The sequence below is a fragment of the Cydia splendana genome, chromosome Z, assembly GCF_910591565.1.
Source record: "Cydia splendana chromosome Z, ilCydSple1.2, whole genome shotgun sequence".
Taxonomy (NCBI): domain Eukaryota; kingdom Metazoa; phylum Arthropoda; class Insecta; order Lepidoptera; family Tortricidae; genus Cydia; species Cydia splendana.
This window is the reverse complement of record NC_085987.1, coordinates 29,939,349-29,967,092: the sequence shown is the minus strand read 5'-3', so window position 1 is coordinate 29,967,092 and position 27,744 is coordinate 29,939,349. Positions and strand designations below refer to the sequence as shown.

Below are 27,744 nucleotides of genomic sequence, written 5' to 3'. Positions count from 1 at the left end.
ACATTAATAATTAGGTCCTAATTAATTACCTACACATCAGCCCTTAAAAATCAAAAATGTTCACGGTCAGGTAATATAAGAAAAATAATAAAATTGTTCATCAATCCAATCCCCCCCTCTTTTTCTTTCATTTTGGTACGAACGTACCTAATTGATATCTCTCCATATGAAAATGACCTACCTACACCATCAACTAGGGGTGTTTCAGAACACTCCTATTTAGTTAGAAAGTGCCTTGCAATTTCCTTCGCCTGTCGTAAGGCAATTTTTAGAGCACCGCATAAAACTGTTCGCGGTGCTCTTATGGGATCACTTCGGTCTTGCAGATCGTTTAAATGCGTTTTTCTCAAAGACCGTTTGATGTAGGTACCTAATTTTTATTATTTGGTAAAAAAGTAATTAGTTGCACCACATGTAACGTGTCACCGGCGTAGTAAAATCAAGCAACGCTTGAGCGCCGTCCACCGCACACCTTACACCTACACCTTGGTGCGGCGGCGTGGCGGTGGCGAGGCAGTGACGGTGCGGTGGCAGCGCCAGCGGTGTCAAGTTCGTCGCGCGTCTCCCGGCACCCGCGGCATGGCGCGCCTCTGTGCTTATAATTAGCAGTGAGCCGTGGGAGGCGCGGCGGGCCGCACCGGGCGATGCGCGGCCCCGTGCATGCTGCGTCTACACTACTTCTCGGACAACCCCGCTCTCGCCGCCGGCGACGGCGAAGAGTCCGTCTACTCTATCGATCTCATCAAGGAGTTCGAAGAGGTCGGCCGCGCGTGGAAGGCGTTCCTAGCCGATTGGCTTCTGAAAGGTGCCGGCTTGTTTATGGCGCCCACGCCGCACGCCTAGTGTTGCCCCGATCGATTTGACGTATTTCCCTCGTTTGTGTCTTGTTGTGATGAAGATTTCAGTTTGCATAAATGCTTCTTTTTGTAGCTAATTGTAACTTTTCCTGCACTAAAATAATAAGAGATATTATCTACCCACCTGTCTACATTTAGATGTTGATGTCCCTCTAATGTGCTAAATGCAGCGAGGACGATTTGAGTGCGTTTGTGCGGTTATGTTTTGTTTGACATGACGGCGCGGCGCGTCCGCGCTCAAGGCAAGAAACTCGCCGTGTCCAATGGCCTATATGTATTTAGATCATGTGCGTCATTCGTAAGATGTTCCGGTGTATAAACGAGCATCGGTTGACCTGTAAAAAAATAGAAAAACGTTGATAACTTATTATGATTATTTTATTATACTAGCTATCTTTAGCAACTTTATTGATTGACCACTAGCGTATCTTTAGTAATTTATTGATTATCAAATATAAGTGAATGGAAAGAATGCGGAGTGATTGGAATTTCACACATAAGGGAAAATATAAATATATCTATTAAAAATGGCACTGACAGTTTCACGTTTATACGCGAGTTGTTCTTTAACTATGGTGCAAATCCTATACTTTACAGTTATTTATTTATTTAACTATTCGGAGATCCAACAGCTATTCCCATGTAATAGGTTTTATACATGTGATACAAAAAGCCAATTACAGGTTCTCACCAGTAAATACAGATTAACAAAAACAATTGGTGGTTATTTATTCCATAACTTAATTATCCTAAAGGTTTTCAATACTTACATATAATCGGCGAAACCTAAGATCACATACATATTTGACATTTATGAATTCAGCCTTTGATAACGTTAAGGCTAACGGTTAAACGGTAGGTCTTAATTTCATATACATATATGACGGTCAATTCATAACTGTCAAATGTGTTATCTTAGAAAATTTCCACTATAATCACAGAACAAAATAAAATAAATAATAGTACTACCATACAGAAAGGACATTTCCTACAAAACCGAAGTTTGATAGCGATTCAGGGACGAATCGCGCTATCTCTTTCTAATGTATGGCACTATCCCTTTCGGCTATTTAGGGTTGTCAAAATTCAAGTGATTATCGTATCTGTGGTCGTGCACGCAAAAGGACATCAAGTGATGCCAACCCTAATAATAATTGCTCGGAGCAATGGTGAGCCGAGCGGAGCCGAGTTTGCCCGAAAGGAGGATTGTCTCCCACTGCTATAATACAGTCAGCATCAATAGGAGCGGATGAAACAGCGCGCCAAAAGTATCTGACATTCTGGAATACTTTTCCTAATACATATAAATATATCTCTACAATGCGCGTTGAAAAGTATCTGTTACAAACTAATTGTTCTACAAGCGCGATGTATCTCTCTTTGTTAAGTAACGAGTAAAAGAGATTTCCAATTAAAAAAAATCTGATCTGCTACTTTTGATCCTAACTGTACGAGTAATAAGTATACAATACATACATAGTATTTAATATCGATTGTAAATTAGTTCCTGTCACGTTTTACAATTGAATGGATTAATAAATGTCCCATATAAATATTCTTGAATAGATGAGATGTTTTCCTCGTCAAGCTATATGTATATATAATCAAATAATATAAACCCCAGGGTTTACTTGTAGGTGCGTCCATATTTGGCGAATGCGCCGCGCAAGCATCGCTAACTGCTCCGTGCATATGGTAGTACGTACGATGTGAAGCGCGCCTCCACTCGAGTGAATGGGGTGCGATTTAGCCATATCAATCAATCAATCAATCAATAATTTTATTTCGTACATCTGTTTTCGTATATCTGGACGCACTTTATCAATAAAGATATACACTGAACTAACATCTATTTATATTGTAATTTTCAGAAGAGGACGAGTCTCAGATCTTCGTGAAGTTCTTCAAGTTTCACAAATGCTACGACCTCATCCCCACATCCGCGAAGCTTGTGGTTTTCGACACTCAGCTGCTTGTCAAGAAGGCATTCTTCGCACTCGTATACAACGGTATGTGCGCACGATCATTATTAAGTAAATATTTACGCATCTACAGTCAGCAGCAGGAGTATTCTAAATGATCTGTATATTTATATATGTATTATTGACGTTGTGCACTTGTGAAGATTATTTTTACCACTACACGGTTGACAAATTTTACTGACGAGTAACATGTCCTTACAACTATGCATATAGTATGTTAATCTGTTTCGAAATATGCTGGAATATTGAATGCCTACTAATAATAAATTACTCTTTCAATTGACCTACCGCTCACCAATTAAACTGCAACTCGGCGAAAGTAATTATGTTAGAATTTACGTATTGCATGACGCTTGAATACCTACTGAAACGGCTGAATATTGCGAGTAATTATAATTTATTTTAGTTTTAAACAACCAGACCAAACGGGTTAGAAAAATTGGGTTTTCCTGTATATTAATTATGAAATAATATTGAACTATGAAACTATTATCAAGCTATACCCCAGGGCAGTGAATACGGGTCACCGGGTTAAAGTGGTTGTAGGGAAAATATACCCCAGGGCAGTGAATACGGGTCACCGGGTTAAAGTGGTTGTAGGGAAAATATACCCCAGGGCAGTGAATACGGGTCACCGGGTTAAAGTGGTTGTAGGGAAAATATACCCCAGGGCAGTGAATACGGGTCACCGGGTTAAAGTGGTTGTAGGGAAAATATACCCCAGGGCAGTGAATACGGGTCACCGGGTTAAAGTGGTTGTAGGGAAAATATACCCCAGGGCAGTGAATACGGGTCACCGGGTTAAAGTGGTTGTAGGGAAAATATACCCCAGGGCAGTGAATACGGGTCACCGGGTTAAAGTGGTTGTAGGGAAAATATACCCCAGGGCAGTGAATACGGGTCACCGGGTTAAAGTGGTTGTAGGGAAAATATACCCCAGGGCAGTGAATACGGGTCACCGGGTTAAAGTGGTTGTAGGGAAAATATACCCCAGGGCAGTGAATACGGGTCACCGGGTTAAAGTGGTTGTAGGGAAAATATACCCCAGGGCAGTGAATACGGGTCACCGGGTTAAAGTGGTTGTAGGGAAAATATACCCCAGGGCAGTGAATACGGGTCACCGGGTTAAAGTGGTTGTAGGGAAAATATACCCCAGGGCAGTGAATACGGGTCACCGGGTTAAAGTGGTTGTAGGGAAAATTGTCGTTGAGGTATTCCGTTATGGTCTTCATCAGCAGTTCCGCTTAATCAAATGTTACTTTTTTATTTTAATGCTTGATTTGATGATGAAAATATAAAAATCCCTACATGTACGTATGTCTATAATTTGAATTCTCCTCGATTCCTCATGCATTCATGACAATAATGGGACCAATTTGTATGTGTATACTTTAAAAGAAAAATATAAATCGGTTGAGAACTCACGCAGTTCCGCGGTAACAAACATTAAAAATAATAACAGAATTGAGAACCTCTTTCTTTTAGAATTTTGAAGTCGGTTAAAAATACGGTAAACTTATGTTATTTTTAGTCGCGGTCTAGTAGTCTCTACATACTGAATCGTGGCTCTGTGTGCCTATATTTATTGATGACTGCATCCCATAACGCTTTATTAACCATGATCTCGAATATTCTTCCTTATGCGTGTAAAGACTCGTCTATCTCGTATACACTACAAGACAGACAGCAGTTTATTTTCGTACATCCTTGAAAAGATTAATAAAACAATGGGGCACAAGGACATTTTTGTAATGGATAGCTACGAGTACTTCGTGTCTGCAAAAATACAGTTCTTTACAAAGTGTCTTGCTTATATGAAGGTATTATGTTTATCTACTCTAACACTACTACGGGTAAGGTATTATTTGTACCGCTCCCCCTAGAATTGTTACATACATACATTATTCATCAAAATTGGTTTCAATAGATTCAATTTCACAGTGGAACACACTAAGAATACAAATTTACAGTAATAAATAAATAGATGAATATATGACAATCTTACACTGGGTACTACTAGTCTAAAACGACGATATATGTAATATAATTATAGATATAGTTACTATACCTTATAAAACAAAGTCCACCACCACGTCTGTCTGTTTGTGTGTTTGTATGTTCGCGAGAAACTCAAAAACTACTGAACGGACTTACATGCGGTTTTCACCTATCAATAGAGTGATTCTTGAGGAAGGTTTAGGTGTATAATCTGTTAAACCGTGCGAAGCCGGGGCGGGTCGCTAATATAGTTACATAAATGCTTATATACATAGAATACATCCATAACTCTGGAACAAATACTTGTGATAAACACACAAATAAATGCCCTTTACACAATTCAACGATGTAAGTAAAACATGTCATGCTAAAAATTCAATGCTAATACATACAGTTACCTATTCGTAGGTATTAGGCTGCGGACTGGATGCAGCGGCGCGCGGCCATACAAGTCCGTTCAAATGTATGAACGATGAACGCAATGTCAAAGAATGAAATGGTCGAGCGCAATGTATGAGTGGCCTTGATTTGCCGCTCGCCGCGCCACGCGCCGCTTGCGGCCAGTCCGTGGCCTTACAAAGGCTAAGTATCAGAAATGTTTGACATTATTGAACCATACCCAATATGCTTTGCGAATCCTCCCGGAGACACATTCCACTTTTATTGACACGGTATTTTTTAGGGTTCCGTACCCAAAGGGTAAAAACGGGACCCTATTACTAAGACTCCGCTGTCCGTCCGTCCGTCTGTCACCAGGCTGTATCTCATGTACCGTGATAGCTAGGCAGTTGAAATTTTCAGAGATGATGCCGCTATAACAACAAATACTAAAAAGTACGGAACCCTCGGTGGGCGAGTCCGACTCGCACTTGTCCGGTTTTTATATCCCTCTGATTCCAAGTGTATGTTGCTCGCATCAGTGTATAAGTAAGAGCTGGGTGCACAAAGACTAATATCACATCAACATCATATTTTTAAAAATTGTATAGGCCTGCTGCTATTGCGAATGTGATTCAGCGAATTCCGCGCTAGTTTACCTGTTCGATTGTCAAGTGAGTGTTACTGCAGTCAGGTATTACATTACAATTATCATCATATATTGGATACCAATCGGCCCAAGGTCGAAGCATTTGCGTAAATGCAAAGCGAATGGTTGCGAAACCCATAACAGTTATGTAATTGTCGTTCTTTTATGTTGATACAGTTGTTGAGCCTCGACGGACAGCGAACCTCCATAAGAAACAATACGAATTAACTTGGATAAAGGTGTTTATCGTTTCATGTCAGCAATATTATACGTTGGGGCTTCTCATGTCTTAAAATGAGGTTCTGTTCAAGAACTGTTAACTATCAACGTATATCGGTAGTGTTAAGAATATTTCAAGTACTGAATACATTCTCCACTTTTCCAAATTGCCTTCGTATTGTTTCTTACTGAGGTGGTATGTCTAACGTTATTTTGTGTCATTTTTGTATATACATTATTTAGCACGAATAAAATTAAAGTGGAGATTGTAAATACGTATGCTTTAACCCAAGTTCCTGGTTCAGGTATGCGCTAGTCAGATTTCATTGTTAAAACATATCTGTGGCAAATACTAGGTTAAACGTTGTCATTAGCACAAAATTTATATTGTTGTAACGACAACATATAAATCGTTGTAATAATAACAAAGTGAAAATGTTATTTATAAAACGTTGTTCTTACAACAATAAGAGTTTGACAATAAAAAAGTTGTACTTCAAACAAAGCCCTATAGACGGCTGTATAGCGTTTAAGTGTTATTGTTACGCCCAAATACATTTATCTCTCAGTGCACGTTTTGCAAACATGCCACCTGGGTAATCGGTTTCAGAATCCTATAGACGCTTGCTGTGATGCAACCAGCATGGCGACCTTTAAAAACCTTAGACGGGCTTATGATCGATATTAGAATTCGTCACATCAAGACTTCTGATAAGAAAATAATGAATCTTCATACATTGACACTGTTACCTAAAATGATGTTTTTAATCGTCGTACTCGTACAATAATTGTTCTGTAGATATAGAGATATTATAAATTAGTGATAAATAAAATATTGTGTGTATTGTAGGCGTCCGCGCGGCACCGCTGTGGGACTCGCAGAAGCAGAAGTTCATCGGCATGCTGACCATCACGGACTTCATTAAAATCCTGCAGATGTACTACACCAGCCCCGACGTGGCCATGGAGGAGCTCGAGGAGCACCGTCTCGAGACCTGGAGACGTAAGCGCTTTCACATTTTACCTTAAGAAGCCAGCTTCTGCCAGCACCAACCATTTTATTTAGCAAGCTGTTGGCTTACTTGTAGGTTTTGGGAGTTTACGTTTTTACACTAATATTTGTAGCGACGAATAACACCCAACGTCAACAGAAAACGCGCTGGATCCCGAATGTAGCAATTGCGATCCCTATTGGCCCAGTTGACACTATAGTCTGATTATATTATACTCTTGTTATTTCAGTGCTTTTATAAAACTCAGTCAGTTGTGTAGAAATTAATTTTACGTGGAAAAAAACACGTAATTACACTTATTACTTTAAACTCTAATATGCAAATGATAAAGTTATATTTGAATTGATTTGATCGTAGTAAGTGTCAAGATAATACATCTTATTGACACAGTATTGACAGTATAATTATCACCAGAAATAGAAGTTTTTGTGGCAAAAACTAGTGTATGAGAAAATGAAACATCGATAAATCTGTTATCGATAAGTCATAAATACATTAATATTTGATATTCAACTTGCTGTAGGTAAGTTACCGAGAAATTCAATAATACAAAGCGGTATGTACATAATTAATTTATTACATATATTTAGTACTTAAAAATTTAAACGTAAACTGCAGTATACAGTGCCAAAAGAATAGAAAACTACCAATATATCAAAAGAGAAGAAGATATCGAACATGTTGTGTATTTCGCAGTAGCTATCTTCTTATGAAATGTAATAAATATCTAAGTAAATATGACGTTAAGGTAACATCGATAACAGACGTGTCGATATAAAATTTTGTCAATCAGTTTATTTTGCCACAAAAACTTATATGTCTGATTATCACGCATCTATAAGACATGCGCATTGGACGCGCGAACGATAAGGGCTACTGACAGATGTGTGTTTTTCACCACACGCGAAAAAAATGGAATGATTCATATTAAACACATCACTTATCTTCACTCGACCATATTTAGATTATGCATAATATTTGTGGATCAAAAACATCGTCTAAAGTATGATGTTATGAAAGTTGTGTTTGTTTGTAATAACAACAATATTATCCTGGTATGTGTCACTATGTAAATCCCTCGCTCTCCGGGAAACTTGTAGCTCGAGTGTATAATATAAGATCGCAGTATTTATATATGGGCAGTAAAACGATCTAGAATGCATCATTTTATATATGCCTAAGGCTTGGATGAGTATTGCTCCAAAAATTCGTATTAAAGCAGCGAGCTGGTAATGTGGAGGGGCAGACAAGACAGACGGGTACTCAACTGGCGGAAAATACTTACGTATTGCTATTGAGACTGCCGATTGTGGTCGCAGACAAACTCAACAATGATGGCTTTGAGACCCCATTCAAATGACAGTTGTTGAGTTGGGTTTTCCTGGAAGTTTCGGTTATATTTTCACAAAAAATAAAGTATGATTTAACGTCCCCAAAGGAATGAAGTTTCCGAATATTTTCCATAAGGAGAATTTTGTATTTTTTTATTAAACTGTACTTCTCTAAATAAAAGAACAGCGAATAACTCCCCGCGGCCTCATTTAGGTCCAAGATTCAGAATTAATGTCACGTGAATTGTTTGTCTGCAGAGGTTTTAAAAGGTTCGTCTCTGGTGTCGATCGGGCCCGACTCGTCGCTGTACGACGCCATCCGCATCCTCATCTCCAACCGCATCCACAGGCTGCCGGTCATCGACCCCGAAACTGGCAACGTGCTCTACATACTGACACACAAGAGGATATTGAGATTCCTTTTCCTTTACGTAAGTAAACTAGCTATACCGTGTTCGACTCGCCTTAGAGCAGTTATAGATCGCGAATAAAAAGTATGTCAACTATGACATGACGCCTCGGCACTGAAGCAATAGGACGTAGGCATAACCTAACTACTTATAATAATAAGAAAATTAAAAAAGATGACGTCAACTTCAACTATGTTTAAATTAAGTACCTAATAAAAACTAATTTTAAGGCAGCGGATACATGTATCGTCATAACACTCATAACATGCATTGTATCTGACTCAATTTAACTGTTTTGGCGTTTAATGTGACGAGCACGACTGTTGTAACGCCTCAGGGGGCTTCGGGTGACTCAACAACTCTAACAGTCGAGATAGCTTGTGCACAAATCACGCGAGGTGTTTTCGGTTACTTTTTGACCCCCCTCCCCCGTTGGTGATATTTTGTGAGGTTTTTGGCTACCCCCCTCCCCTCACACAACCTCACGTGTATTTTTTTGAAATTTTTTCATTCGACCTAATTAAGATAAATAGATATATTGTATATAGAAAATCTTGTTTATTTTTCTGTTTTCGTTAAATAGAGTCACTATTTTGAAGTGCAGAGTGAAGATTTACATATGTTTAACGAAACCGAGAAAAAGTATCTACTCATGTGGTAGGTTTTATTTTCTTAGTTTCGTTCACTGTAGAAAAATACACGTGAGGTTTCCTTATACCCCCCCTCCGCAACGTGATCTATCGTGATTTTTTCGTGACCCCCTCTCCCCCTATCGTACCTCGCGTGGTTTGTACACAAGCCCTTAGTACAAAGAACATGAGGCCTAAGAAGAAAATATATCGAAATAGGACGTACGATCTAATTCACCGGTCTAGCTTACAGTAAAATCTTAACCGAAAAGTCTCACGTGTTTTCATTGTTTGTTTTTGTTTTTTTCATTATTGTTACCGTTACAATAACGGATCAAGTTACAAACTACTAAAGGTCAGCTTATTTTTATCTCGGTGTATTGTTTTGTGAGAGAGCACGGCTTTTGGGTTTTTTACATACTGTTATTTAGCTTCACTGCGTATATACCTATATCTCTTTGTATATATGGTCCTTCAAATCTTGTAACGTACATTTGAATCACTTGCCCTGGGTGTCTGTTTGATCTGAAATTTCGCATACTTCCATATTTCCGATGACAATGCAATAATATGCTAACATAGAGCTGATCTGATGATGCAGTCGGAAGGTAGCCAAAGGAATTCTTCGATGGAAAAACATAAACACATTGAGTTTAGGCTCACTTGAAAAGTCTCGAGAAGTACTTGATAGACTTGCAAAGGAGAGAAAATACAGTCGGCAATGAAAGTGTGTATCAAAAAATATTTTTGAGGTTTACTTGTTTGAGTTAACGACACAATGGTATTTATAGGTACTATATCTCGGGTATTAGTCGCTGGTGAAAAATATAATCAGCACGTTATCGAGCATGTAACTAAAACGAGTTGATTTAAAAAAAAGTGTGCCTAAAAATGTATGAATTTATTCTTCTTCCTCGATTCCTCATGAGTGAGGGTCGCGACCACATGAGGTCGTTATTTTGTGCACCCAAGGCTCCATTCTGCACGATTTTCCGCCTTCCAATGAATGTATTATAACTTGCATAAAGATGACCTGATGGCCTGAAATAGTCTTAAAGGAGGTGTTAATTTTACATAAAATTCATTGACTGTTCGTATGTCTAAGCACTGATCAGTGCGCATGAATTTAAATCCATTGTTTAATACAATAGCACAGAATAACTAATAGTACTACCGTACAGAAAATTCGCTCCTTCACAAAAGTCATATTTAGGTATAAAATTATACCTATACTCGCCGCCTGCACGCAAAATTGAAACTTATATACCTACGTAACCGCGCACGAACCGTGAATCTTCTTTGCGCGCCGCAGTTTTATGACCGAGCTGTGAGTGTCGGCACGGGGTTATCACTTGACAAGTTTTTGTACCTATACCTACTGGTTTATTATTTTTAAGATAAATATGGAGGAATTACAAACGTTGATTCTGTAAACATATTTTTTTTATCCAGAGACGTCTGATTCTTACGGCAGTAGGTTTGCCACAGCCGTATTCATTTGAAAATATTGTTTCTGGGCAACCAATAATCATATTAAATTGGACTAAAGCGCTTTAGTTTTATGCAAACAAAATGAATCAATAAGTTATCGAATTTGATTAAGTACTTAGTATTTATGTTATGTTTTAAAGTTTAAATTCACCTTTCAATATCGTGCGGAATTTAAAAAAAATGTTATTTCTGCTTCCTTGCTCTTCCGTTTATTCAGACATCCGTAAACAGAACAATATCTTTTATACGGATTAGATCGCGATTTAGGTTTCGAAGCCATTGTGTATTTTTTTTTAATTTTGCGCGAGCGCCACGTGACACGACTATCGTGCGAGCCGAGCGGCAGCCCACTGCCATACACCGGCCCGGGCGGCGCGCCGGCCAAATGTACCTAAACTGCGCAGTGACACCCCCCTGACAATACGTTTAAACGCATTCGCACTGATCAGTGCTTAGATATACGAAGGGTTAGTTAAAACCAACACCAATCTTAACGCCATTACTAACAGTGCTGAGCTAATCTTGAGTTATGTTTAGGCGTTAGAGCTAGCGGCTCACTGCGTTGTAGAGACCCGAGTCTGTATTTGTGCTATTTTGAAAACAATCCAGAAAAAAATTAAAATAAATGCATTAAGTATAATTATGGTTATCAAACCTGCTTACAAAAATGCGACCTGTAGAAGAGAACAGCCGGAAAGATATACGAAAGCATTTTTTTCCAACTTGAATCACTGCTTCGCACGCGCTTTTACCTCGCTCGGCCAATAACTGATTTCCAAAGGCATCGTAAAAAAATGTAGCTTCATTTTGTATTACGTACGTCTTACCTTGTTTTTCCTGTACTTAATTTATTCGTGCACTACCTGTTTCTAAATCATTTTGTTCTTTATATCTTGCTACCCTAAGGTTATTAGGAAGAGATCGCTTACAGCGATAAGACCGCCTGTTGCTACCTTTATTTTCATTATTAATCTGTTGTTGATTTTTTTTACTTTGTAGAGAAATAAAGTATATATTCCATCGCCCACACTGTTAACCGTACATCGGTGGACCTTATGCCTGTTGAAATAAGGTCCACCGATGTACAGTTAGGAGTGTTCGTGTACTTACTATATATTTATTTGCAGATAAATGAGTTGCCGAAACCGTCATACCTGCAGTGCAAGGTGCGCGAGTTGCAGATCGGCACGTTACGAGACATCGAGACGGCGACGGAGGACACGTCCATCATCGACGCGCTCAGCAAGTTCGTCAACCGGCGCGTGTCCGCGCTGCCGCTCGTCGACGCCGACGGCCGCCTCAAGGACATCTACGCCAAGTTCGATGTCATTGTAAGTTAATACCTACAGCCTACAGGACAGAATAGACTAGTGCACAAGTTTTCATTTATGATATCAATCGATCTGGTTTGTTGTGATTATCAACTGTTTGTATGGGACCGAATGAGAGTCAAAGTCTAACATTTATATTTAAGCGCTGTTGTACTATGAAATAGCGGGTCACATTTTTTAAGCAAAAATAAAGTGCGTGAAGAATGGAAATGCGGCTGTATTGCAGCTGGTTGTCTGTAATAAGGTCTCCTCATATAATAAACTTTAATTTACTTGTTACAGAATTTAGCTGCAGAAAAAACTTACAATAACTTAGATGTGTCCCTCAAGACGGCAAATGAACATCGAAACGAGTGGTTCGAAGGTGTTCAGAAATGTACGCTGGACGAAACGTTATACGAGGTCATGGAAAGGATAGTGCGGGCCGAGGTATGTTCTCTGTCAAGTACTTAATGTGAAGTTTTACAATTCGTATTGCATTACAAATAAATTATTTATTAGGAACTGCTTGCGACTTCATCAGTGTTATAATTTCATATGAGTCAAGCCAAGCATTGGCTTGACTCATATGAAATTGATATATGTATTGACATATATCAACAAAACAAACAATCGTAAATATGGCCCTGGATACCCTGCAAAATATTTAGATTACAGTTCACATCTAAACTTTAAACGAATTCATCCAGGAAACGAAAAAAACATGTTCGTGGTCAAACCAAACCATAACTCATCAACCTATTAATTGCAACGATGGTGAAAGTGTTGCTAATACATAGTAAATTAACACCCACAAAAGACATAAAAGGCGTTATTAATTAGAGGCGTGGACTGTTTTAATCTTAAACTAGGTTAAATAACCGTCTGCAACCTTTACACACAAAAAAACTAAATCGGTTAAGATGTTTATACACATTCATAATTAACATATAGTACATTATTGTCGAGGCTCGGAAGTAGCTACTTGCAGGCTGAGGATTCGTTTTAAACGGACGACCTTGGGAGTCCGTTTAATTGAATCCGAAGCCAGCAAGTAGCCTTCCAGCCGAGTCATATATAGTGCTTTTCTCAAAAATGGTGCAAGAAATATAAATATCATAGAAATATTTTACAAAAGCAACGTTCTTACGTATATATTTTCACAGAAAAAAGTAGAAACAATTGAAAAAATTAGCATTGCCGCCTTTTTATTTTTTTAATAAAAAAATAGAAGTGTATTTTTCTGCCGAAAATACGTCAACCTATTTGAGACAGCTAAATAGTCGCGGTACTAATCATCTGTTTGGCTGTTTAATGGGCCTGTGCCTTCATTTGATATGGCCATTTCAAGTTTTAAAAAGTTTGGAACTCGACAAATAATGGAATTTGTATGCAACATTGCAGTCCCAAAATCGAGACTGCAATGTTTTTAACTTTTTAATTTTTGACTAACCATAAACTACGCGCTTCGCGACCTATTTTTTAAACGGCAAAGTCGACTTTGCCTTCCATTTTTGAGAAATAGTACATTATTGTCGAGGTTCGGAAGTAGCTACTTGCAGGCTGAGGATTCGTTTTAAACGGACGACCTTGGGAGTCCGTTTAATTGAATCCGAAGCCAGCAAGTAGCCTTCCAGCCGAGTCATATATAGTGCTTTTCTCAAAAATGGTGCAAGAAATATAAATATCATAGAAATATTTTACAAAAGCAACGTTCTTACGTATATATTTTCACAGAAAAAAGTAGAAACAATTGAAAAAATTAGCTTTGCCGCCTTTTTATTTTTTTAATAAAAAAATAGAAGTGTATTTTTCTGCCGAAAATACGCCAACCTATTTGAGACAGCTAAATAGTCGCGGTACTAATCATCTGTTTGGCTGTTTAATGGGCCTGTGCCTTCATTTGATATGGCCATTTCAACTTTTAAAAAGTTTGGAACTCGACAAATAATGGAATTTGTATGCAACATTGCAGTCCCAAAATCGAGACTGCAATGTTTTTAACTTTTTAATTTTTGACTGACCATAAACTACGCGCTTCGCGACGTATTTTTTAAACGGCAAAGTCGACTTTGCCGTCCATTTTTGAGAAAAAATCATTTGTGTTCGTTCTGATTGAATGAACCTTATACTTATGTCTTCATTTCAGGTGCATCGTTTAGTAGTCGTAAATGAGGAAGACAAAGTAGTTGGCATTATATCTCTTTCGGACTTGCTAATGTATCTTGTCCTGAGGCCTACGGGCGAGTGCGGCGGCAGTGGCACTAGCCTGCGCAATGAACACTCTATCGAAGAACAAGACGAAATCAACGGTCGGGAGGCTAACGCCGTGGAAGCGGAAGAAGTGGAGGCTGGCGCGGCCGACGACGGCGCAGGGGGCGACGACGAGCCGGCCGGCGCCGACGCGGGCCCCAACGCCGACGCCGACCTCGTCCGCGACCGCGACCCGGCCCTGGTCGAAAGCGACACCGGACCGAGCAGCATTGAACGCCAGCATCAGTAAAGCCAATGTGATTTATTTTCATGTAGTTAGCTTAAGTATCGTACTATTAGAGGCATCGCTTCTGATTGCGATTGTCGAGCGGTGATGACTGTTTACAAAACGGTTGTGATGTGATCGATTGTATCTATTTGACAGTTGCTTATGATCGTCGCCCGTCTTCATTACTTTTTGATACAAATGGTTTACCCTTTACTAATAAAAAATGTATTTATGTGTATACGAACAATATATAAATTTAACAATGAGCGCCTCGTTTAATCAACTTTACAATCCAAAAAATATGACAAAACACAACTATGTAAAGATGTAGCGAACAGGTATATTAAACTTTACAAACTTATTTATAAAACCCTAGAGGTGTATTGCTTAGGCATCGTAGCTTGCAGATAGTTAAATAAGTAAATGTACCACTACAAGTACATAACGTAATTGTAAACAACAATGAAATCGGTACAAGGTTTGTTTCATTTTTACAAAATAGTCATTATCTTTTTCCCTTTAATAAATTAATTGTCTTTGTAACAAATTGTGTCTCCAATGAATTAATCTGTATGTCAGCAGTGACATATTTGAAAAGTAGAACTAGTAGTTTTATGAAAGTAGAACAGCTGTAGAATGGTAATTGTGAATAGTATTTGTAGATTGTAACGTTTATTGAATAAGGCCCAGGTCGCATCTCTTTTTGTATAATTATACATATTTTGTAGCTGCATATTATATTTTTATTTTAGATTTTATTTTTTAGTACGTAGGGTGGTTTTTATGTATAATTCATTTCATTTCTGCTTAGATGGCTCAGCTGGAGTGTCTCCTTTTTGTTTAGTTTTAATTATGGTCAGTTGGCATCATCGCCTCCAGCGCTGACCGGGAGAGCGCTCGCTACTATAGCACTTTGTACATGTTGCATGACAATAAGTAACATTTCAATGTTGTATAAAGTTTGTTCAAATAATCTATTCGAAATCAAACTGAGTTTTGTACGCTTGCACGTTTACATACTGATACAGTTCGACAAAATAAATTCGTTAGTTTTAGATGCCAGTAATGGACAGTGCAATGATATGTATTGGCCTGCTAGCCTGTCACGCCTTTTAGTTACTGTAGGTAGTAGGAATCTACGTTTTTTTTTTTGAATCTGCATAGCGTTGAAACAAAAATTTCAGAGGTCCCGGTGTTAGGCCAGGAGGAGGTCATTAATGGTTTCCATATAAAGTTCACTAAATGTATAAATATAAACTTTAATTTCTTTATCTTGAATTTAAATGTAAGAAAACTAACGTCAATTAGGTTATATTATTTATCTACATTCAGAGACAAAACTATTTGTTAGAATGTTGGTATTGTGTGCGTGTGATACAACCGGAGAACTTGTTTATAATAATTATAATGTATTTCATTAATTTCAGTTCACACTATTTACTGAAGCCAAATACAATCAACCTATAATTAAGATTTATACAGGGTGGCTAAAAAATAACTGCATTCCCGTTGCCATGGAGGTTTTGGGATTATACTGAGCAACATGGGAGATTTACTATGGGACTTATGGACACATTTTGGCTGGTCCATTTTCTATGGGAGGGTAATTTTTTTTTCGCGATTTTGTGGTTGGTCCGATTGTAAAAGTTGGTCAGTATAATCCCAAAACCTCCCTGGCAACGGGAATGCAGTTATTTTTTAGCCACCGTGAATATTTGAACGGGTTAGAAAGCTGCGTAGAATTAATAGATTCACTGCCAGCGCGAGCTACGCGCTACGTTCGTAGCGTATCGGCTACACGGGAAACCCATTTGTAGCGAAAAGCGCCTACGGACAGGGAACCCACCTAGCGGGTCGCTGGCAGTGAATATGTTAATGTTTGTTGCTATAACCACAAACGACAAACAGATAGATGTAATCGAAGATAATAACTATTACGTAAATGGAACCGGACCGTAGTAGGCTAAGTCTTGCTTCGGGTTCGTTTGCTGTGATTGGCCCTTTACTAGAGTCTATTTTAGCCGGTCGGCTCGCACACGCAATTTACGCTCAGCTGCGAGACATTGTTGTCGACGGCATTCCCAGAAAGGGTTCGTTGCTGCAGGACACCACTTTTATTTTGCTTGTCGTTTGTAGTTAATTGTTGATAACACGTAAGCATCTCATGTCGTCAAAATCTTCAGGATATCTGTAATCATTTGGGAACTGTAAACTTGTTTTTAGTGTAGCAAGTTGCTAATCATATATCTACCGGAAAATATATGTCGATGTTTATCTATGGGAGTTTTCACTACATTAACATGGTATAGAATGATTTCAGGAGAGCTGGCACGAATGAATCGATTGAGTCCATGATTAGACGAAGCCATTTTAAAAATTAGATAAAATAGCTGTACAAAAAATCATACGTGTTCTTGGCAGTGAATGTGTTAAACATTGTTAAACGAACATAAAACCAAATGACTTCGTGGACAGTTGGCTTTCGCTTCATCTTTTGAATCTCCTATATCTATGAATCCTTTCGTGCCTCCTGTAATCATCTATATTCTTCCGCTATGAAGGTCGATAAATTGAGTGCGATGAAGGTCGAAAATTACCACGGAAATACCAAAAACAAATACCTTACACATTTCTTTCTAAATTACCAAAAATCCAACAGAGCATTTTTTTGTAAATATATGTATTATGGATAGTTACAAACATACTTTATACGTTTTATTACCGTGATTGTCCACTTTCTTAGTTGCGTTAATTGAAACAGACCCTAAAAAGAACAACGATGTTGCTATTTGATAAACTAATCAATACATAATATATCTGGCAAACCAAGTTTGTCAGTAAATAAAAACACAAAACACTATACTCATTCATCCCTTTCTTTTAGGTGCTATACTATCTTTGTGTTACGCTCTCTGTCTAAGTTTGAAATGAATACCTATGGCAAAAGTATATCTAGTATTCATTCTGGCAGGAACGTCATGTGGTTAGTTAGGTTAACGTCCTGTTATCGATAAGTACACTTATCTCAGTGGTACATCACTTCAAAACTAAATTATACATAATTAATAAATTACCAATTTTCTGTTTATTGTAATTGAATTTAAATAGTCACATAGTTATATACATATGTTACTTAATACATTTGAGTGCCGGGCACACGCTCGGCGGGTTCTCTGTTCGTAGTCGCTTTCCTAGCTCTACAAAACGGGAAAACGCTGGGACCGGCTACGAGCGTAGTGCTACGAAAACGTTGGCAGTAAATGTTTTAAAAAATCGATAAATGAAGTATTACAAGGAAGCTAATATGACACATTCGTGCTAGAAAAATGTCTAGATTTACCATAAACCTGGGTGAAATTAAAGGTGTAATTTCTTAAAAACTACTTACACAAATTGTGTCATGCGATTGAAAATAATAGTAGATTTTACATGATACAATTTGTGTAAGATGTTTTTAAGAAATTATGAGGTAAAAATCACACCCGTGTTTTATCCGTATTCATTCCGGTTGACGGTCCTAAATTAAGCCTGTAATAAAATATTACAAAGGTGTACATTTAAGTTTGTCTACAGTAGACACATTAATCATATTAAAATAGTTATGTTGTTTATTATCATTCATTAACATCCATGTTGTTTAATACAAAGTTATATTAATATTGAATAACTTTTTGCATAAGAACTCCACCATTACGAGTAAATGTGCAGTTTTCCCCCTTTTTTTGTTGTACAAGTGTAAATCGTGTGCCGAGCAAAATGAACAATTGGCGTGATGAGGCCATTAACTCTGCTGTAAACGAATGCTGTTGCTTATTATACAGCGTACAGGAAGAGGCCTAGCCAAAATGCCAATCGTTTACGCCGTAGCAAATGAGACGCTTATGTCTCTGTCGCACTAATATAAAAGAGAAAAAAATAGCAAAAAAAATCTAGTTTTGTTTTACCAAATTTATCGGCGTGATTATAGTTGATGTGTTTCAACGAATTATATCAACAATAATAATAATGTACCTATATCAACAATATATTTTAGTCTTGTATTAATAGACTTTAACTAGTGTGATGATGGCAGTAGTTATTAAATTAGATATTTATTTAGTACCGCAAAGTCGGTCGCGCAGCGTCGCCGTCGCGGCCCGCTCGCGGTCATCCTCACTTGTTCTGCAAGTATTATTGAATATGTTATTAATTTATAACTAGATTAATAGGTACGTTGGCATTTAAGCTTTTTAACGCCAAACACAGATAATTAAACTCCACATGTACCTGTTATTGTCGTGTTTAACTCGTGATAAAGTGAAACTGAATACAAATACGACCTCATATCATATTTTAATAACAAAACTTCCGTGAGACACAGACATATTAAATATATTATAAACGGGTCACTCACGTATTTTAAGTCGAAAAACGCTCGACATGTTTCACTCCGTACCGAGGAGTATCATCAGGAGCTTGCGTTTACGGTGACGGACCGGCGCAGACTGCGGGCGGTGCGGGCCGCAGCTCTCCGCGCCCGATGACTCGGCGCAGGCGCCGGTGGCGACAGGGGGGGCGAGAAACTACCCTCATTTATGGCATTATTGTCAAATGATGGGTTGCACACAACACTCACTACGTCATTCGCTAATGGTTCGTCCACACTGTCCACCGACGTAGTACCCAAAACAGTTTTCCAGCTTGTAGGCACTGACCAACCACAATCACGGTTAAAATTCGGATGACGACTAATTTCGATAGCCTCCCGTACTTTTCGCTGAATCATAAACTTTTTTTTCGCCAGCACGGTTACCTTATCGAAACGTATATAGTCGAATCCGAATCCAATACCTACGTGTTCCGCAGTCTGCGCCGGTCCGTCACCGTAAACGCTCCTGATGACACTCCTCGGTACGGAGTGAAACATGTCGAGCGTTTTTCGACTTAAAATACGTGAGTGACCCGTTTGTAATATATTTAATATCTCATATCATATGTTAAAAGTATCGGAAAGAAAAAAAATACATGTTTTATCACGCTGTAATAGTAGCCAATATACCTAACCATATGGGGATATGGGTCAAAAAATTACGTGTAAAAATCAGTGTTCGTAGATTCTTAGCGGAAGAAGAGATTCAAATATATTCTGTTTGAATTGGCGTTTAAAAGATTAACATGTTACCAAGTGCTTGTAAACTCGGCGTCTTATATTTTAATTACTTGTAAAATGGAATAACAGAAAAGTATTTGGTTAAGCGCCGCTGGAGTCCACGCGTCCGCGTAAAGCTACAGTTGCTGGTACGAGAGGACTGTGTCTTCGAAATCCTTTGATATTTCCAGACTTTATGCGCACTTGTATGGAATTATTCATCTTACAATAAAATTGGATTCCAATATGACACTGTTTAGTTTGTTACCTCTCATTCTTACCCCGGTTATGTGAAGATCTAACAGGCCAATTCGAACGTACACTACCTAACATGAGATGAAATCTGTATGATGTCATTTAGTTACCGCGCTCGCGCCAATATATGTACAGTCAATATATGTACGAAGAAGTACGAGCGAAATGCACGATATCTGGATGATATCATTCTGTTATCCGTGTACGTTCGAATTGGCCTGTTGCTCATTAAGAGATTACGACATTTTTGATTGATTGTCGCCGAAAGATCCACTTGAACCTACTGAATTTATATTAGAACAGTAACTTTTCAGGACTGTTATAAAACATGCCTTAAAGTGCAAGAAAATATTATTTTAAGATTATCTGAGGGAGTCACGGGAGTCTACAGAAACCTAAAATGATTCAGAAGAACTGGGTCGGATTGTGTAGATAGAAAAAGACAAAGGTTGAATTTAAGTACTTTAACCATTCTATAATAGTAAGGTAAACTTAATCTATTATCGTTTACATATCACAAAAATACTTTCCGAATCATAGTTGCCGATTAGCGTATTTTATAATCCCATTGGTCCAAAAACAATTAAGTTATTCCTACCGCGTCCATCTTTTCAATATATACTGCCGCCCAATCTCGCGCTCTCTTTGCTAACGATAAGTTTTGAAGATTCCAATACAAATAAGTTATATTAAAATAGGCTTAAAAGTCAACCAGAATTGTCAACCTGAGCAGAATAACAACAGCAGACTTATCCGCATGAACCTTGTTTTCTTGGCAAACAAGACGTACCTACGGTATTTAATTTAACCCTTTTCCAGGCCGCACCAATCTAGCAAGTTTTCCCAAAAAATCTTAATAATTCCAATTAGTTAATAAAGTTTGGTGATTCGTGTGAAAATAGTCACATTTTGCGAAAGTTCTTTACACTTTGAACTTTAATTCGTACGTAGTCTCTGAGGTTGAAATTGTATTAACACATATTTGGTCGATAAATTGTACGATGTCTGGAAATGGGTCTGGTGATGAATGTACCTACATGGTGACACCGAGTTGAGTCTAAAATTGGGCTACAGTTTATACGACATCCTCATACAAGCCGAAACATCGCTACTGTGATTCGGAACGTTTAAACAGCAAGAGCCTTATATTATAGGATGTAACAAACTTAAGTCAATCGTGCTTTTCCTCTGTAGTAAATTATTTCATAGAATGCTTACATTTTTCTTTTCATACATTGAACGTTGCTGACATTTTCATTTGATTATTAGTACTAGGTACCCCTAATAAAATAAGTAGACAAATTAAAACTATTAGAATTAAGTTTTTCAAGAATCAACGCATTGATACATAGGTAGTAACTACTAAATTCACAGGTTGTTATTAAACACAAGGTAAAGTTCAATTTTGCAGAGAAGAAATATAACTTGGTCGTACATACGTTTTTTCACCATTTTGAACTTGTCGACTAGACTACGAGTATAACAGTACACCAGTAATAGTAAAGGTATGGTATACTTTTGGAATCTTTCGCAGCGCTATGAGGATTTCACAAAACGGATTACTGGGCTACTTGGGTATTTCTTTTTGAAGAGGCAGGGCGCGTCCACAGTGACTTAATGCCGATCAATCTAATGCTTTTGCTTGATATCACTACAATATCAAAATAATATTATTCGCCATGTCTATCATCCTGCGCTCATTTGAGTATTCCTACTTCGACCTTTGAAAATAAATAGTGCGATTACTTAAAGTTCTCATCATTATAATATTTATAACGAAAGCTACGGACGACGGCTTGCGATAATGTTAAATAAACCTTTCAATTAGTAAGAATGGGTATACACCCACTTGCCAGAATTTCATTTGCCATAATTTCATTTGCCATAATAGTCAACAGCCATTATATTGTTTCCCATAATTACAATACTAATTGTTTACTATATTAGTTACAATACTAATAATATATGCAATACTTACTGTTTACTATATTAGTCACGTGCCAGAAACTTTGTTTCCCATAAAATCAATTTCAATAATATAATTTGTCATCATCATTGTAAGCCATAATTATCACTAGCCATAATATATTTTTTTTACACAACCAAATGCTACTAGAAAAATGGGTTAGGTTAGGATTGAACTGCGACCCTTACAGAAAAGTAATGCTACTGGAAAAGTGGGTTAGGTTAGGTTTGAACTGCGACCCTTACAGAAAAGAAATGCTATTGGAAAAGTGGGTTAGGTTAGGTTTGAACTGCGACCCTTACAGAAAAGAAATGCTATTGGAAAAGTGGGTTAGGTTAGGTTTGAACTGCACCCCACACAGAAAATAAATGCTACTAGAAAAGTAGGTTAGGTTAGGTTTGAACTGCGACCCTTACAGAAAAGAAATGCTATCAGAAAAGTGGGTTAGGTTAGGTTTGAATTGAGACCCTTACAGAAACCAAATGCTACTAGAAAAATGGGTTAGGTTAGGTTTGAACTGCGACCCTTACAGAAAAGAAATACTACTGGAAAAGTGGTTTAGATGTGGTTAAATATTCTATTAAATAATATTATTACAATTAATAATATGGACAACAACACGTATGGCACTCGTACGTTCTGGAATCTAATAATCGGGTAAACAAACAGTATGTCACATCATTTTTATGGTAAACATACAATTCGGGCAAATGAAATTCGGGCAAATAAAATTCGGGCATATGAGTATTATTTTATATAATTTTCGGACAAACAATAGACAACCGTAAGAATGAATTTCGCTATATATTCAACATTTTGATTATATTATAATAAATACATACATGCTTACAACAACATGGCTTAGGTTACGGGTTATAGGAATCCATATAATAGGCTTCATTATCAAAATTCATAGACTTATATTATAGGACTCGCAAAAAATTAAACTAAATTTTATTTATAGCTTTATTACCTTTTACTCTCTAAGTAAAAGTTTATTTATGTAGGTATGTAGATTGATAGTAAAGCCTGTACCTATATGTATTGGCTCCATAACAATATATCAATTCGAAAACTTCAATGCTATCTAGAATTAAAACAATATCTACAGCAATATTTTTCAACTTCAACGTTGAGCATATCGCGCCGTTATTTCACGGAATTGAGATCAAAATAGTATTTTGTCTAACCCTAATTGAAATAAAAACATCAATTTCAGTCAGGTTACAAAATAACTTATGACTGACTTCTACGTACGACGGTTGACATCAATTGATTATATATGTATCATAATGACTAAGTGGTTATAATTACTATTGTTGAGAAGGATATAGCTAGTGTATGCCTCCGGGGTGCCCCGACCGGCCGGCTGCCGGCGACGGCCGCGTGCAAACCTAGTTATATTTAATATGGCGCTTTATATATGGGGATTATAAAAAGCACCTCAATCCTTAGTAACCGTTCGAAAATTCCCAATGGATATTTTATTACAATTTTTGTATGGGTATATGCCAAACATATTAATGAAATTTTCTTGTTACGATTCTATAAAATTCCTGACATGGTTTCAACTAACAAGTTTTGAAAAAGTAGCTACAATGTCTTACAACGACACATTATCCGGACTAAAGTCTGCCCTTATAGTAATGCTTTGTGCATTCATCAAACATCAACAATTTTAAGGCCTAGGTATTATCCACATATTAAACATTTTACCCCAAAGCATTTAGTCGTGAGAGGGGCTTCTGACAAATTGCTTTTAATGCCTATCCTATCATTAACTCTTACTTACTATTTTATAGAAAAGTGTAAGTTTATAGCAGTATAAAATTTTTAGAAAAAAAAATAGAGACTAATCATATGCTTTGCGAGAACGAAACACAAATTGACTTTCCGGCAATACAGATCCAAAACTAAATTAAATAAATAGCCCACGTTATGACACTCGAAGAAGGTGAATATATAATATCATGTTAAAATTATAGCTTATATGGCTGTCTGTGGGTATACATTTCCAAGCTATATTTGAGTGGTCAGAAGAGTAACTATTTAATCAAATAAAATTTCTATATCCCCGACACCGGTCCGTTCATATCTAATTAGTAATTATTACCCATTAAAACTTCTAGCTAATGATTTTCAACAAAAAGTCTTGTCAAGATATGTTTATATTTAATATGCTACTGAAATAGTTAATGTCATAGCATAATCAGTTCGCGATTTAGATAAAATAACAGTCTAACGTTACGAGGGAAGTAGGTATAAGTATATAACTGGAGTAAGTACTTGTTTATATTAATTATGACCAACTGGGGAGCGGTTTAATTGATATCTGACTAGGTATTATTAAATTGGAGAGATTCTATATTCTTAAAAATAAATAGGTAAGTCGTGAAAAAGTACTTATGGAATGTAGTTTTATTCAACCTAAAATACCTATAAGTGTAGATATCATTGTTGTACTGTAGGTACACTTCGACCGAGGTATATTTAATCAAACATCAGTAACTGATTATTTTAACACATTCCCGAGCCCTATATAGGTAGTTTTAATAACATTTTCATAAACAATATTACAATTAAACATACAATATATATTATATGAGAACCATCAGTCTTATAGATGTCCGTTTTCGTGTAGTACTGCCACGCATATGTCCACACATAAGTGGAAAGATAGTTCCTACTTGAAGAGCTACTGACCGCGAACATCTCGTCAATTGCAGTTACATCAATTTCGAAGTTCGCGGTACATCCCCTTCTTGTTATACCTACCCCGTTTTATAAGATTAGATTTTTTTCAAACCTCAAAAGTAGTTGTATTTAACTTTTTCTTCCGAAATGTTAGGGTTCGTATGATATCTAATATTGCGGTACAATAATATGTAAATGACAATATAATTCAGTGCATAGTTAATCAGATTAAATTTTGGAGGAAAAAAATTACCACTACTTTGAGGTTGTAAAATTTCTAATCTAAAAAAATTAAACCGGGTATTGCGGACACGTATAAAATTGATAGGAAAATATGGGATTCAACATTTAACACGAGTTTCCGATAAATATTTTACAATTCATTTAACGTCATGTTAAATTAAATTAACTAACAATAATTTGATTAAACAAATTATTAGGTGTATTATCTTAGTCCTTTAAAACTATAAATTTCACTTTAAGTAATGTAATAACTTATACAATAACTGTATTATAGTATGTAACTTGTAAGTATTTGTTAAAATATCACATTATCAGTTGTGAAAATACTTTTCTAGATAAATTGGCAAACACATCGAAGTATGTAACGGTTTCACATACATTACATAATATATAAAGTAGAAAACTAGGTTCATTTTGTAAAGGATAAAATCAACTACAAGTGTAAATAGGTACCTAATATGATATATTTTAAGATTGGTTGTTTTTTTTAGTTTTCTAAGGTAGCGTAAAGTTACAAAATTAGTAAACATGTAAAAAATATGACAAATAAATAACAAGATTTCAAAGTAACTTTACGCAAGTAAACACTTTTGAATGGTTAGAGCGGCCAAATTCTTCTGCGTGATAATTACATACTTGAGCGTAGGTATGCATTGATTTAGTGTAGCGATAGTATCAGTACCATCAAAAAGCAAATGGCGCTCTAAGTATAGTCGCAGAAAAAACGTTCTTGAACATAACATAAGTATATAATATTAGCTATTAGTAGGGGAAACTAATGTACCTTGGACCTAGTTTTACCTCAGACAGATGGCAATATTTCCACATTGCCGCGGTTATTGAAATATTTCATTTATATTATTTGAAACGTTATTATTAAATATAAAAAAACAAGCTATCAACTAAACTTGAGAGCGGCCAGTATCTCAAGAAAAAAATTAAAATATAAATTATGTTATGAAAAGTAAATATTTCAAACTTTACATCAAATATGATTATTTCATGTTTTGCTAATAGATAATAAAACTTAATATAATAAGTTAAAGTTAAGTTAATTAGCTACTCGATGGTAGGATCATTTCAGCCTAATCTCAATTGGAAGTGCTATTACGAAGCTTACTTGTCCAAAAAGTTGCTTTGTTGTACCTCGGACACCGAAAATATGTTGTACCTTGGCCCGTACTTGCTACTACTGTAAATATTTTTTTTTACTTAAGGTTTCATATTTGTCGAATTTCTAATTATTAGTTATCTGCGTTATAAGTTACAAGTAAGTAATCGATCTTAGTAAGGATGCCTAAAATGGTTTAGGCCAAATAAAAAGTGACCATTGCTAAGTATATTTTTCTAAGGTACTAGAAAGATCTATTTAATGGCGTAAATGTGCTAAAACATCTGTGATTTCATATATAAATATTATATCTATGATTACATTATAAATTTATTAATTAAAATTATCATTTCCGAGGTACAACGGGAAATGACCAAGGTACATCAGGGGTGTTGTTCCTTGAACACGTGTCCCGTTGACGAAAAAAAAGGGAAAAGTGTTCAAGGAACAACAAATAAACTAATCTTAAAATTTTTTATCGTATTAGATAGTTTATTAATGTATCTTATAATATTCGGATAAACAATAATTCTGCAGCCTTTAGTTTTTTTTTTTTTAATTACTTAAAGAAAAAACTGTCCGAGGTAGAACAGCTTGCCCTACCTTCCCGTAGACATATTTGGCCGCGCAGACCTTTTAAGTATCTAATAGAATGCATTTAAAATTGCCGTCAGAAAATATTCGACGTGACTATGATATTTTAGCTACAATAACGTCAACAATTTAATGATCAATCAACTTTATACCTAATAGCAATTTCAAAAAAAAATGGAAATATGCATTATTTTAATACGTTTCAAAAATATTCTTTCAATTTAAGATCACTTCAACGAGAATAAAAATAATTTTACTGTGCGTATGATAGATAATATTATAATGAATTAACAATAAAATGAGTTAACAACTATGGTCCAAATGAACTTATATGTTACCTATTAATTTAGCTAATCACATGAGTTCGGAAGAACTTGCAAGATATCATTGGTTTTACTGAATATGAATAAATCATTTAACTGTGACCATAGTTACGGTTATTATTACAAAAATAGTTTAAATTAAATATTTCAGTTCGTCAACCAAAGTAGTGAGTAGGTATTATACAAGTCTTGTCAGTCCGATGTACAAATGTCCAGCAATTAAATGACTAAATATAACTGACATTTCAATAAAACTTGGATTTAATTTACTTAATCGGACTGGCAAGAGCATATTAATGATAAATCGAAACTTTAGTTTTGTGTTAGCTATTTATGTTTGTAAGATAGGTATATAAAATATAAGCATAATACTCCTAACATTTCTTAAAATTTGTTAAAATGAACAATGTCATTAATGTATATTAAATAAATAATAACAGTAACAATTTTTGTTATTTTTTTGGAAATATAGATATTTGATATGTTTCAAGAGGGGTGGGTAGTTGATTGAAAAAAAAAAAATCCCTGCCAGAAATTATTTGCCTGGTAAACTAAAACTATGCTATTTAAGGGCAATCACAGGTGGACTTTGGAGATCACCATGACAACTATGGAAACCTTGTCAATACGAAATAATATTACTTATACTATAGGTATATATTTGTACCTATAAGTACAGAA

At 36.4% G+C, this 27,744-nt stretch overlaps 1 protein-coding gene and 1 long non-coding RNA gene across 2 annotated transcripts in view; one reads left to right on the top strand and one right to left on the bottom strand.

The window, feature by feature from the left end:
• Nucleotides 1–17,025, top strand: part of LOC134804735 (uncharacterized) — a 102,327-nt gene extending 85,302 nt beyond the window's left edge. Inside the window, exons 11-16 of the mRNA XM_063777936.1 lie at nucleotides 2,729–2,866; nucleotides 6,934–7,086; nucleotides 8,686–8,858; nucleotides 12,085–12,288; nucleotides 12,571–12,717; nucleotides 14,417–17,025. Of these exons, the coding sequence (XP_063634006.1) occupies nucleotides 2,729–2,866; nucleotides 6,934–7,086; nucleotides 8,686–8,858; nucleotides 12,085–12,288; nucleotides 12,571–12,717; nucleotides 14,417–14,770 (1,169 nt within the window). The 3' untranslated portion in view covers nucleotides 14,771–17,025. The remainder of the gene's footprint in view (nucleotides 1–2,728; nucleotides 2,867–6,933; nucleotides 7,087–8,685; nucleotides 8,859–12,084; nucleotides 12,289–12,570; nucleotides 12,718–14,416) is intronic.
• Nucleotides 1–27,744, bottom strand: part of LOC134804940 (uncharacterized) — a 213,803-nt gene that overhangs the window by 55,533 nt on the left and 130,526 nt on the right. The gene's annotated exons all lie outside the window — the stretch shown is intronic.